This window comes from Passer montanus, unplaced genomic scaffold (genome assembly GCF_014805655.1).
Source record: "Passer montanus isolate IOZ18808 unplaced genomic scaffold, ASM1480565v1 scaffold195, whole genome shotgun sequence".
Taxonomy (NCBI): domain Eukaryota; kingdom Metazoa; phylum Chordata; class Aves; order Passeriformes; family Passeridae; genus Passer; species Passer montanus.
Genome location: NW_024366536.1, coordinates 375,597 through 389,826, shown reverse-complemented (window position 1 = coordinate 389,826; position 14,230 = coordinate 375,597). Strand labels below are relative to the sequence as shown.

The 14,230-nt window shown below is 50.9% G+C and overlaps 1 protein-coding gene across 1 annotated transcript; it reads right to left on the bottom strand.

The window, feature by feature from the left end:
- Nucleotides 1-2,725: 2,725 nt before the first annotated feature.
- MRPL21 (mitochondrial ribosomal protein L21) lies at nucleotides 2,726-14,204 on the bottom strand. Its single transcript, XM_039706670.1, has 7 exons — nucleotides 14,135-14,204; nucleotides 13,177-13,237; nucleotides 11,885-11,970; nucleotides 9,520-9,683; nucleotides 7,866-7,918; nucleotides 3,348-3,451; nucleotides 2,726-2,944 (listed from the first exon to the last, which is right to left on the bottom strand). The coding sequence occupies exons 1-7, from the start codon at nucleotides 14,163-14,165 to the stop codon at nucleotides 2,880-2,882; spliced, it is 564 nt and encodes a 187-aa protein (XP_039562604.1). The 5' UTR covers nucleotides 14,166-14,204; the 3' UTR covers nucleotides 2,726-2,879.
- Nucleotides 14,205-14,230: the final 26 nt, after the last annotated feature.

Genomic DNA, 14,230 nt, shown 5'->3' with positions numbered 1-14,230 from the left:
TCAACACCAAGATTTTATGTGAAACACAACTCCAAGCCCCTCGAAGCTGCAACATCCAGAGCACTGGAGGGGTTTGGAACAGCACCAGCCTTTGAAATGATGGAAAACCCGCTCCAAAGCAGCTCCTAAAAGCAGCTGGTTGTAAGGGAGAGGGAAAAACCTGGAGCCACAAAGGAATTCTGGTGCCATAGGCACTCTTGAAAGGGCAGAGGAGGAGGGCATGGCACACCGAAATCAGGAATCCTGGAGAGGGGAGGGCAAGGAGGGGTCTCGGGGGACACACACCTGGGATCCAGGGAGGAGCAGGGCCAGGGTTGCACTTGGCATTCCTGCCCCGAACAAGGGATGCCATGGGGAGCCGAGGGAGCACTTCCCCAATCATTCCCGCCAGCCATTCCCGAGCAAACCCTGCAGCTGGCGAGAAAACAACGCTTCCTTATGATGGGAAATGTCAGGGCTGCGGAGCCAGCTGTCCTGCTGCCGCCGAGCCCTGCCGGCATTCTTGGAAAGCACAGCAGGAGCAGCACAGGCAGCGGCTTTGTGGCCAGCGGGCAGGGATCAGCGCTGGAATTCACTCCCAATTCCCAGCACATGCCCTCTGCTCGGCTCTCCAGCCTCCCTCCCGGGGTGGGGGGGACAGACGCCACAGGGGTGGCCGGAGCCCAGGCCTGCTTCTTGTCTGACCCACGTGGATCTTCAGCTCCGGGCAAAGCATCGCGAATTCCACCCGGAGCTGGTTGGTCCTGGCAGAGAAATTTCTACCACCAATCGGTGCTTTAAGGAAAAAAAATCCCAAACCGGTTTTCTTGAGAAATTCCTGCTCTCAACCTATTTCAGTGCTATTTAGCACCAGGAAGGGTGAAAAGGATCACCCCCCTGAAGCTCCATGGAGACCTGTGACTTCATCCCTGAGAGCTGGGCATTCTTGCTTCCACTTGGAATGGCAAAAAGCTTTTGATTCAAATTCTCCTGAAGAAAGCATCAAAATAATCCCTTTTTACCTCAGTCTGAATAAATAATTCCAACAAAACCTGCCTATTTTGCATCATAAACATTTTTAAGCCAAAAACTTCCTAATACTGGTTGGATTTTCCCTTCCTGAATTTTTTCCCCCCCCTAAAATGCAGTGAAACCACCCTAATTTTGTGTAGTATCTCACTTGGATCAGATCTACATTCCCGAGGGCTTTTTGGGGGATCAGACTCACAGAACTTAAGCCCTTTGCTTTTCCCTTGACTCCACAGCAGCCTCTGCCCTCCGTATTGTTGAGCCCAGAATCCTGTGTTATTTCCAAGTGTTTCTTCCTATTTGGGAAGGACAGAACATTCCTGCTACATCCCCTGAAAGCCAAGACATGCTGTTTCTTAGCCCCAGCTCTCAAACACAGAGGGACTGAGGGTTTCCAGTCCAATTCCTTCGGCTGGCAACGCCGCTTCCGCTGTGGACCGGGAACAGCCTGCATCCGGAGGCTGTGGTCCCTGTGCCAGCCCACGGCACACTCTGCCTGCTGCTGGGATCTGCTGGTCCCAGCACGGGACTGCAATCACCTGTGGGAGAAGGGGAGGAGGTGGGAGATGGTTTTTGGAGGGGCCTCCCCACCCTTTCAGTTTGGAAAAAGTTGGGAATGAGGATGCGAAGATCCAGGCTGTCCCTGCCTTCACATTCCATCAGCTGCTGAAAACTGTGTTTAACCTCAGCAGCAGGGAAAGAGCAGCATTCCCAAGGGCTATTTGTGCCAGAGGATCTGAAATGGGGAGGGCTGAGTTGAGGGCTGAAGAACCAGCTCAACCCTGGGACACCTGGATCCTTTTCCAGCAGCCACAGCCACCACAGTGGTGCCTGAAGTGATCTCCCAAAGGAATTGTGAGACTGGACAGCCAGGGCCAGCTCCAGATGGAACAAAACTCCCATTTCCCTCAGCACAGGGCTCTGGCAACCTTTGTCCCAGGAGGAGCCGTGGTGGGAGTGCAAGGGACAGCCAAATGTGGTTTTATTCCCAATGTGAAGCAAGCTACTCCCTAGGGAAGTGCAGGGTAAGCAGGGCCTGTTATCCCTTCCCATGGTGACTATTAGGAACCCCACAGTACAAAAATCTCCAGGAAACTTCAGCAAACTCTCCTCCTGGTGGATATCCAGCCCAGAAACGGCAGCAGACCTCAGCTGGATCCACCTGGCCTTGTATGTGCTGCTCAGGAAAGGACAGTGCTCAACGTGCAGCCACAGAAGAGGGAAAAGACCAGGACCTAGACATGGAATACACTCAGCAGGCCAAAACTCAACTCTGAAATAGGCACAAAATCCCTTGAGTGTATTCCATGTCTAGGAATATACTCAGCTGAGCCACCAGTGTCTCATTTTGATGGTGTTACACACACACACACACAATTTATTGCTGCTCACCTTGAGGAGGGGAATTTTTCAGCTCCACTTCCCAGTGTTAATGCTTAAGAAGGATTTTCACCCCTTGGCACGACCTGGGAGTAGATCTGAGACCCTGCAGTCACCTGGTTTCACTGCTCTCTTCAGTCCCACACGCTGAGGGCCACGCTCTACCCCAGGATATTCCCTGGACCCACACAATGCCAGGAATTACATGGCCAGGATTCCTAAAATTCAAGTAGTGTGAAGGCAAAAAAATCCATCAGGCATGAAAAGGCTGGACAACCAGCAATGGATCCTGGCTAGTTTAAAACTCCTGGCAAATAAACACCAGCAAGGCTGAAGCAACAGTTTAAAAAATATTTCATTATTTTAAAAAGAAAGCACATAGAGATTTCCATTTCCCACCACAGCAACAAGTCCAGAACTTCCCAGTGTCAAGGCAGTTTTATTTCCACAATTGCCTGGAGCAGCAATGATTCCCAGGAACACCTCCCCAGTCAGGACAAGCAGGGGTAGATTTCAATGGTGTTGATCCGAAGGACAGTCTGGGGGTTTGCAATGACTGAAAAAGAAGGAAAAGGGGGGAAAAAAAGGATCAGGTAACAGCATACCTCATTCCAGGGCTACTGACAGTGGCATTCCATGGGGATGCCAAGGACAGCAGGTCCCACAGGGCAGCCTGGTCAAGGCTTTCCCATCCATCCCATGTAAAAATAGCCATAATTCTTCCCTCTCTCAGAGAAGAAAGAGTCATTTGGCAACCAAAACCTGGGCAGGACCCTGTTTGGCTTGCTGGGAGCTGTGATGACACACCCAATGTTCAAGGCTGTGGGTGCACCTGGGAGAGGGGCTGGCCCTGAGGGGCTCTGGGGACACGGAGAACAAGCCCCTTCCTCAGGTCCTGGTGCTGGGATACCTCCCCTCCCACGTCCAGCAGGGAAGGAAACGTGTCCTTTGCCCCTTACTTTTCTTCCTCTGGTAGTTGTGCCTCCTCCAGAAGCGCATGTTGACCTTGGGCCATGACTCTGTCTTCTCAATCACCGTGGCCTCCACACGCACCAGGTCCTTCCTTCAAAGGAGGGTTAGAAGCACCAGGTTTTAGTTACTCACATCCTATCACCGTCACTGCTACAAATGAAGGGGCTGTTTTCAAGCTAAGAATGATTTATTGCTCAGATCAACACCAATCTCAGCGGCTGTGAGATTTCAGAGGAGTAAATATTTGGCCATAGGTCAAGAGCAGTCACAAATTTCTTTGTTACAAGGCAATATATTAACTCCCTAACTCAACAGACAGTTGCCACAGGGTTTATTTTACTTTCCTAACTTATCACCTTTACTTACTTCTGCTGCACTGCAGATACTTTTATCCAATGGGTTTCTAACTCACAGGCACAGATATGTTTTTGTTATAACTTTAAACAACTACACCCTTATATTAGAAACTCTTCACTATCTTATCAGTACAGTTTCTCACTTACTTCAGGTATATTCTCACAACAACAGAAATATAAGTTCATGATTTTTTGGTTTAATATCTGTGTATTGTATTTTCACATCAACCTAAGCTTTTTTAAGGCTGCAGATCAAATTTTTAAGTGCTACTCTTGGGCAGCAGATTTCTGAGAGAAGAGACAAAGGGATGACAATCCTGGGAATTCCAGATCCTCTGTGGGAGGAGGGCCACCTGCCCAGGCACAGCCCAAAGCCTCCAGGTGCTGCAGCTGGCTCAGGTGTGACAGGTCACAGCTTCCCTGGCATGAGAGGGATGAGATCATTCCACCAGAGCAGGCAGCAGACACAGGGACCTGCAGGAACTTGTAAGACTGAGGCAAGATAAATTCCCATGGCACCTCCAGGTGATCTCATGTGCCCTGCTTTGGTTTTGGCACAGGATGAGCCCATCCCTGCTCCTGGTCACCAAGAAATCCTTCCTCCCCCTCTAAAGCATCACAGACAGCTGGAAGAAAATCTTACCTTGTTGGAAACACTATAACTTTCCCAATAATTTTTAAATTAATTGTTTTAATGAACCATAAGCAATTTTCCACTGTAGCCAGCGTTTAGCAAGGCTTGCCATAAGCTGCTGCTGCTCTGGGAACACAGTTTTGGGGAAAATTACATTAAATTACTAAGTTTTCAAGCTAAAACAACTGTACTCAACCTTGATATGCTTCAAGGGTCTAAGAAGGTGAGAACCCCCAGGCAGGATCCAGACAGGAGCTTTGGATAAGGGGGTTTTTAGTCAGCAGCCACAGGGAAGGAGGAGGAGCTGCTCTTCCATGCACAGCACTGCAGAATTCCATTAAAAGCTCGTTAACTTTGCCACAGGAAGACATTTAAAGACCATTTTGCTGACAAACGGCTCTGTCTGCACTTGAGGGGGGCAGAGGGGGAAGCCCATCCAGCTGAAATTGTTCCAGCAAGGTCACTGGGAGGCCAAAGGCTTCAGACAGCCACCATCTCTTAAAATCCACCCTGGGGGTGTGATTAAATCAGAGATTGGATCCCGGAGGAAACTGATTTATCTGCAGTTAGTGACCAGTCCAGAAGAAAATATATATAAAATAATACAGATTTTAAGAAACCACTGTGTGACCCCGACATCCCAGCTGCAGGATTTACTCCAGCATCACTAAACCACACACAAGACCTGCAACCCTGAGGGAGGAGAAACCAGAAAGCAAACTGCACTCCAGCCGTGGTTTACCACTAATCTGGGACTGAACTTCCTGGATTCAAAGCCCTGATGGGTTCTCTTTGGGACTCAGCTCTAGGAACTGCTGGCAGGAGGCTGAAGCACAACAGAAACCAATTTGCTGGGGAAGAGCTTGTGGGCAGGACAAGTTCTCAGCAAAACAGAGCCCAAGGAAAAAAAATAAAAATCTCTATCAAACGTTTTAGGTATGACTGGAATGTCCATAAAAATAAGAAGGGGGTCACACATTTCCCAGAGCCTGACACAGCTGGGCCTGCAGCCTTCAGCAGCAAAGCGTTCCACGGATTGGATTTTAGCAGGAGGTGAGAAAAACTCAGGCTGGAACCTCATGGCTCTGAGCTGGGCTGAAAAGAGCTGTTAGCAGGCAGAGAAAAAGATGCAGACAAGCTACAGGATGTAGCTACTCTTGGATCACAACTCCAGCTGCCAGGCTCACTCCCCGCAGGACTGAATCCCAGCCCAGCTGCCTGGGACAAGCACAGGTCCAAAGCCTTTGGCACTTCCACTGCAAAAAGGGGCAGGTAGCAGGAGAAACAACGAGCTTTCCTAGAGGGAAAATTCCCATCAGCTGTGTTTTGTCTAGAAATAAGCCAAACTTTCCCTGCACTCGTGCCTAAGGCAGGCTCCAAGCCCTTGTGCCAGCCTGGCTGGCAGCGACTTGGACAAACATGGAGCCCAAGAGATTCCAGAGCAGGAGCCAGCCAGAAGCTCCCAGAATAGCCTCCAGCATGCAGATGGGGTGTGTTAGGATTTAAAGAAGTGTCATCCCAAGAGGTAACAGGAAAAAAGCCTGTCCAGCTGTCCCAAACAGGACACGTTTGGGAGCCCACAGGAAGCGGCTCCGGTGAAGTGTCTCAGGCTGTGAGTGCTCACTGGGTATTTATTTATACAACAACAGGAACACAGAACTGCCTCTCTTCTCATCCAGCCTCTCCTCTCCTCCCCAAAATGTCTGTGGGCTGGGGGATTGTGTGAGAGAACTGCAGTGCACGTTGCTGACACCCTTTCCCCTTCCCCCTTCTCCTTTTCCTCATCCTGTATCGGAGAGCTGGGATTTGGGTGGCTCCCTGCAGCTCAGAGGGTCATGGCATCTCTCTTCTTCCTCCCACTGATCCCCTTCCAGCCAAAGGCCCTGGGGGCCAGGCCAGATGTGCAGCTGCCAACAGCTCCCACAGCCTCAAAGCACCTGCAGGAGCCAGCAGCTGGTTTTCTTCCTGTCCTGGAGCTCCTGGCTGTCTCCTGCCAAATCCAGCACAAAGAGCTGCCAACAACCACCCCGGTGCCCCTGGATCAGCTGGGGAAGGAAGCTGCTCCTCAGCTGCCTGACATGGCACATCCCAACACTAAAAGCCCCTTTCTAGTCCTAAAAATGAGATTCCCCATAGGCAATACCTGGCAGCAACTCAGAGAATCCTGATGATCTGTTATTCCAGATCCACTTGCAGTGCTGCTACAAGGACTGGCAGCTCCCAAAATCCTGTCCAACACATGGACCTGAGGCAGGTACCACCAGTGCCACTGGAGCCATGTTATCACTGCACAAATAACTCCTAAATACCACCAGCAGTAACACCTGGCCCACACCCCCCTTCCTTCTGGGAAGGAAAAGGCTGAGGAACCAGGGGCTCTGAACAGCAAGTCCTACAGCAGTGGGATGGAGGCAGTGCCAAGGGATCAACTTCTCCCAGGTTCTGTGACTGCTGGATTACGTGATTAAGAGGAAGGGAAAAATCAGGAACACTGAAATTAGGGTTAAGGCTTGCTGGAGTAAGTCAATGGCAAAGGGAAAAGAGTTAAAAACCCAACTTAAGGGACTAAGGAAAAGGATTTCTGGCTTATTCAAAGCACCTGCAGGAGCCAGCAGCTGGTTTTCTTCCTGTCCTGGAGCTCCTGGCTGTCTCCTGCCAAATCCAGCACAAAGAGCTGCCAACAACCACCCCGGTGCCCCTGGATCAGCTGGGGAAGGAAGCTGCTCCTCAGCTGCCTGACATGGCACATCCCAACACTAAAAGCCCCTTTCTAGTCCTAAAAATGAGATTCCCCATAGGCAATACCTGGCAGCAACTCAGAGAATCCTGATGATCTGTTATTCCAGATCCACTTGCAGTGCTGCTACAAGGACTGGCAGCTCCCAAAATCCTGTCCAACACATGGACCTGAGGCAGGTACCACCAGTGCCACTGGAGCCATGTTATCACTGCACAAATAACTCCTAAATACCACCAGCAGTAACACCTGGCCCACACCCCCCTTCCTTCTGGGAAGGAAAAGGCTGAGGAACCAGGGGCTCTGAACAGCAAGTCCTACAGCAGTGGGATGGAGGCAGTGCCAAGGGATCAACTTCTCCCAGGTTCTGTGACTGCTGGATTACGTGATTAAGAGGAAGGGAAAAATCAGGAACACTGAAATTAGGGTTAAGGCTTGCTGGAGTAAGTCTTATTTCAAGATGACTACCACCAAAATCAGGATAAGAGGGTAGAGATGTTGAAGAGCAACATGTCCTGCTAGTTTGTGCAAGGAGGAAAAGATCCATCTGAGGTGAATACTCACGAGCTCCCTCAGAACTGAGACCTGCTGCCCTCCCAGCACTGGGGTGGGGGAGAGCCACCAGAGGCTGATGAGCTGTTTTACTGGTGGTTCTTTCAAAAACCAGGAGGCTGGGATCAAAGTCAGCTCTGATAAATCCCAGTTTCAGGGACTGCAGAGCCCTGAAGCCACAATTAAGTACAAAAATGTCATATAACTCCTTTATGAAGCATCTTACCCCAGCAGCGGCCTTCCAATGAGCGTGAAGTCATCAGCACCAACCAGCAAAACCTGGGGGAAATAAATCAGCCACAAATCACTGCTCATTGTCCTGGCAGAAATGCAAACAAGACCTTTCAAATTCTACAGCCATAAAGGAGTCAAACTGCTTCAAACCAGGCCTTCCCACATTTCAAACCTGACACTAACTGGAGGGGTAGTGAGGAAAGCTGCTAACAGGCTGCAGACAGAGCCATTACTCTTCCAGAGAGCTCATCCCACTCAAACAGGCTGCAGAAGTATCTTCCTCCATGATCAGAACACACTGAACCTCTCTGTCCTGGCTTACCAGCAGCCATAAAAAAATATGAAAAGCAATCAGGGAAGAAGAATTACCTGCCTCGTGTGGGATCTGGACAAATGGCAGCTCCTGAACCGCTGCATTTTTACAGCAATTGCTACAAATCCCAGTGGAGAAACAATCCCCTCATCCTCTCTGTAAGACCTCCAGATGGGGAATAAAGAAATGAACATCTGGGGGTTCACCAGCCCCTGCTGTTTTGGGGCATTTCAGCCACATCTAAAGGAACAGGCAGGATAAGAAAGGATACAATAGGAAGAGGCTGCATTTCACCGAAATCATCGAGTTTGAAAGAAACCTTCAAGGTCATGGAGTGCAGCCCTCAAAGCCAGCACTACCATAATCTTCCCTAAATCATGGTCCCCCAAGTGCCACATCTGGAGCCACTTCTCCCAGGACTGCCTCACAAATCCTCTGGCAGCACTTAAAAAACACACAGAAATGATCATGAGAAATCCTGGCTTTTGTTCTAGACAGAAAAAAACAACCCCTAAAGGGCTCTAGTGTTCAGGCAAATTTTCTCCTTCACTCCCATCTAGACCTTTGCATTCTGAGCTGGCTACACCACAGAAATCCCTCCTCTCTGCTGCACACAGGGATGTGGGACACAGCTGAGGACATCCCTAAAAAGCTGCTTCAAAGCAATGGACAAGCACAAAAACTCCACAGCTCTCCCTAATCACTTGCTTAGCTGTAACAAACAACATGAAGGTGAAGCCAACAGAATCCCACTCCATAATATTTCCCTTCAGCCTGGATTAATGAGCCTCTGCAAGTCCCTGCTGGTTGTCCAAGGCTGAGGACAAAGATATTAACTGGATCTTGGCAATTCTCCCCTCCGTGCCCCATCCCTCTGCCTCCACCCGGCCCAGCACGATAAGGATCTTGCAGAGCCCTGAGGAGTTTACAATCCCTCTGGGAGACCTGCAAGGATTTAAGAGGCTGGACTCGATGATCTTAGAGGTCTTTTCCAGCCTAAATGACTCTGTGATCCAGGGTGCTGGAGTCTCAAGGCAAACACAGGCTTTCACTGCCGGCTCTGGAAACAACAACTGTCATTTTCTTTTTTTGGAAGGAGTTAGGACAACAAAAATCTGTCTCCCCACAGAGTCTGGCAAGACTCACTCCAGCCCTGTTGAACAGAAATCACAATAATATCTGAAACTGGAACAAAACTAAGGCAACTGGAACAAAACAAAGGGCTGGAGTGAAGGTGGGAGACCCCCAGGAGCACTTTGGGACGTGGTGTTAAAACCAGTGATGGGTTTTGCCTCCAGGAAGGTTTTCAGGGAATCTGCCCCGTTTTTTTCACCTTTTCCATGCGGATTCGGTCTCCACACTCGGCCTCCAGGACATTGTCCATCATGATGAGGTCCTCACTGGTGATTTTCCACTGCTTGCTGGCGAAGTGGACGACGGCGAAGAGGCGCCCGTACTGCCCCGCCGAGATCAGCCCGTTCACCTTCCGCACCACTTCTGCTGGCAAACAGCAGGCCAGGATCAGGGCAGCACAGCCAGAGAGCTGGCAAGGGCTGGGAAAACCCACCCAGCCACCCTGCTCTCCCCCCAGCACACTTATCTCCTGGGAATCTTTAAGCAAGGATCAACAGCAGTGTTGCTTCCCAGATGCGCGAGCCTCCCTTTCTTAAAATTAATGATTTATTTGTATTTTAGGTGCTGGCAAAGCCACACATAAGTAAACATCTTGTATACACTGTGCAGCTTCTCTACACTGCTGACTTTCAGCCCATTCCTCAGGCATCCCAAAATACACTGTACTTGGATATAAAGCATTCCAGAAAAGAGCTCTTGTCCATGCACCCTGTGTTTGGAGGAAATTCCCTCCATTTCCAAGTCATATGCAGACAGCCCAGGGCTCTGAGAGGTGCCTAAGGCACACAGGAACATCGGGAAGAGCTTGGCAGAGTACCAGGGAAGAGGCTTCCAGCACGTGGCAAAGCCTGGCCCCAGAACTTGTACCTGCAGCAAGGACAAGACAGACCTGTCCCTCACCCTTTCCCAGAAAAACCTCTTCCCACACGTGCATGCAGAGTGGTGCCAGGAGCAGGACAGATCCCACAGACCAGGTCCTGCACATGGACAAACTCCATTCCCTGTGATCAGCTTCCTGGGCAGTGAATCCAACCCCAGTTTTTTATGGGAACACCAAAAGGTGTTGCTCCCTGAGACCATCCCACAGCCAAGCAGCAGCTTCCCACCCTCCCGAGCTGCTCAGAAAAACACATTAAAAAGTGGCTGAATCATTTTTGGTTTTCTTGGAATGCAAACAGAACATCCCTTTGGGACAGACAGGAATCCAGCAGCCAGGCAAACCCAACCCAATCCTTACAGGAATGCTCGGAAAAGGTCCAAGCTTCAAGCCCTAGGATTTAAACTTAAAGATACAGGTAGGAACACAAATTATTTGCAGGGCAGGAGCTGCTGCAATTCCCACCAGGATGAAGAGTTGCTGATAACTCCTCCAACACCTCCAGTGCCAGGAAACATCAAGTGCTTGCTGGCTTGGATCTGAGCACCATGTGGAGAGACCCATCCTAAAATATCCGGGGCTGTTTCCACGGCCAGCGGGAGGCAGGAGTGAAAAGCTCCTGCTGCTGTTCCCTTTGGATAAGCACAGCCAGCAGATCAGGATGCAATGCTCAGCAGGAGGCAATGCCATGGGAGCAGGATGGCACCAATCCCTGAGGATGGGACCCTGCTCCCCACAGGGCTGGCAGGGAGCAGTTTGTGGTTCACTGCTGGGTTATTCCAGACGCAGGGACAGGCACCCATCTGTCACCTGAGGGATTATTGATACGTGAATTTTATCACAGAGCAGAGGAAAAGCAGGATCAGAACAGGCCAGCAGGAGTGTGGAGGCTCTCTCCCAAGCACACCCCTCAGTCAGGGACACACTCCAGCCACGTGATGGGGGACACCTGTAGGAAGGTGGGCTCAGCTCTTCTCCCCAACCTTGTCACCCAGCCCAGAGCACTGAGTGCCATGTCTGGTCATTCCCTGGACACCCCCATGGATGGGGACTCCAAACTTTCCTGGGCAGCCCCTCCCAGTGCCTGACAGCCCTTTCCAGGAAGAAATTCCTCCTGATGTCCAACTTGCCTCTTTCCTGGCACAGCTTGAGGCTGTTTGCCCTCACCCAGCAGTCCTGACAAGCTGAGGGGACAGGGACATGACCCCCAATGTTCTGTCACGCTGTGTCCCACCTCTGCAGGTCTGTCCTGTGCCCACCATCCAACTGCTCCTGCTGGCTGGATGTTCTGTTTCATGCACCAAAATACACCAGCTCTCCGTGTGCCCACCATCCAACTGCTCCTGCTGGCTTTCACTTAGCCAGTGAATGGAAAAGAACTTGTTTCTCCTGCCCAAAATGCTTCTCTCATGCTTTAATTTTTTTAATACAGTGTTTCGTGCCACACATCACATCAGGCAAGATTCCTCTGGGAGCGTGACAAGCTTCCCTAAACTAAGGGGAAATCACATTGTACCCAAATCTCCCAAACCTGGAGAGCAGCTGGAGCACAATTCCAGCGACACTGAAACACATGAGAAATTAAAATTATAAAAAAAGAAGTGAAGAACACAAACTTCCAGCTGAAGACATTTATGCTCAATCAGGCCTTGAGGCAGTGCTGGAAGACCAGATCTGAGACCTTTACCTGCATGATACTTGGCTTCTTCCACTGGGTCTGGAAGTTTCACCTCAGGCCATGGGGGCGAGGTCAGGGAAGTTTTGGCAACAAGTCTGTGAAGGACAAGGTAAAATTCACTGCAGCAAACAGACACTGCCAAGAGATGGAAAACAGGGAGAAGAAAGAAGGAAAAAGGAGATGGAGTAGAGCTGGATCTAACTCACAAACACCCCACCAAAAGGCATCAGAGTACAGTTAACAATTAGGCAAGAATCTACAATAGCACAAAAGCAATCTCAGATATAAAGAGGAAGGAGTTTTGCTTTGGAAAACTCCATGGGATGAACATGAAAGGTCATGATTTCCGAAATCTGAAAATTTAGATTTTGTAAACACCATCCCAAAAGAAAAAGCAAATACCATCCCCCTCAGCAGTGGGCAGTTCAGGTTTTCCTGCATGCAGAAATCCACACTTTGCCTAAGCAACACAGGATGCACCAAATGCATAAAATATCCAGGAATAAACACGAGACGTAGTGGAAAAAAGCAAAACGGACTCAAAATCCCTCGCAATGCTTGATTTACTCTTGATTAACTCAAAATCCTTTGCAATGCTTGATTTACTCTGTAACCCCGAGCCAAACATCCCAAAGGGCTTTCATTCAAGAGGAACTGCAAGCACCTGTGAGTACACCACCACAGGCACCGAGGCCTCACGGGGTTTAGTGAGGATTCTGGGTGCCCAGGCAGAGATCCAAGGATCTGTGATCCTTGAGGATGAGCAGGAAGAGGGAACAGTACATCCTGCCATCCGCCCTGGCAGGAACTCTCTGCTCCTGCAGTGTCCCCTCCTGGTCACAGGCAGCAGCAGCTCCTCAGTCCTGCAGGAGATTCCAGCACAGGGAATGAAACAAAGGCACAGCAAGAGGGCCCAAAGGGCTGGAAAAAGCAAAAGCCTGAAGGTGCTGCCACTGGAGGAGGTGTCACAGGATGTTCCTGAATGGTTTGCCTTGGAAGGGATGTTAAAGCTCATCCAGTCACAACCCAAAGCAGGGACAATTTCCACCAGACCAGGTTGTTCCAAGCCCTGTTCAACCAGGCCTTGAGCATTTCCAGAGATGGGACCAAAAAAACAAAAAAAAATGAGGGGAAGCATCCTTCTGGGAAAGGTGACTGAAGGCAGGCAGAGCCAAAAACTCTGAGGAGTGACCAAGGGGCAGCCAAGTCTCCTTCCCAGAGGAAAGGCAGCTGCCTTCCCAGCCTGGAAGCAGGCCAGCATTCCGGGGGGAAGAGGCAAAGTGACGGGTGTGTGACATTACCCTGGCTGTGGGGATGAGCTCTGGGAACTCCGGTGCCGCACCGCAGCTGAAAGCAGCGAGGCTGAAAGGGAGAGAAAGAGAATTAAACACAGGCAGCAGCTGCTGGGCTTCTGCAGAATTCCAGAATCATTCAGGCTGGAAAAGTCCTCCCAGACCATCGAGTCCAACCCGTGACTGGTCACCACCTTGTCACACAGCCCGGAGCACTGAGTGCCACATCCAGGCATTCCTGGGACACCTCCAGGGATGGGAACTCCACCACCTCCCTGAGCAGCCCCTTCCCAGCCCGGGAAGGAGATCGATAAAGCCTCCGTTCCCTGCTATCCATTGGATTTATGAAGGGTTCACGCCAAGGTGGAAAGAACTGTGTAAAACTCATTCTCCTTTCTGTTATCGCTCCCTGCCTTTCAGGATGCTCCGAGGCTGATGCTGGAAAGACCCGGATCCCTTCCACCTCTGGGAAGGGCTCCAGGGCCCATCCTGCAGGTGTAGGGCAGGGACACCGAGGGGCCAGGAGGCAGGAGGGGACCCAGACTATGGCAGCCTCCTTTCCTCCCAGCAGCAGGCAGAGCACAGCTCTTCCATCCTTCCTTTCCATCCCTCTTTTCCTCCAGCAGCTAGCAAAGCATCTTCTTTCTTTTCTTCATTCTTTCCTTCCTTCCCAGCTGCAGCAGGCAGAGCTCCTTCCTCTCCTTCCTTCCCTCCATCCCAGCAGCCGACAGAGCATTTTCCTTTCTTTCTTTCCTTCATTCCTCCCTTCCTTCCCCCTCAGCAGCAGCAACAGCCCCGTCCGTCCGTCCCTCCATCCATTCCTCCCTTCCAGCAGCAATCAGAGCTCCTTCCTTCCCCACCTCCCAGCAGCAGGCAGAGCTCCTTCCTTCCCCCTAGCTCTCCCTCCCAGAGGCAGGGACTGTCCCTGTCCCTGTGTTCCCGTCCCTGTGTCCCGGTCCCCGCTCACCTCCCGCCCGCCGCGCTCGCGCCGCCGCCATCGCCGTGACCTCGCGCCGGAGGCGGAACCGCGGGGGCGGGGCCTGGCGCGCGGAGGGGGCGGGGC

Coding starts and splice junctions, on each gene's coding strand:
- MRPL21 (XM_039706670.1), bottom strand. CDS start 14,165: ATGGCGGCGGCGCGAGCGCGGCGGGCGGGAG. Junction 13,238..14,134: donor GCGAGCGCGGCGGGCGGGAG/GTGAGCGGGGAC, acceptor TCTCCCTTTCAG/CCTCGCTGCTTTCAGCTGCG. Junction 11,971..13,176: donor AGCTCATCCCCACAGCCAGG/GTAATGTCACAC, acceptor TGTCCTTCACAG/ACTTGTTGCCAAAACTTCCC.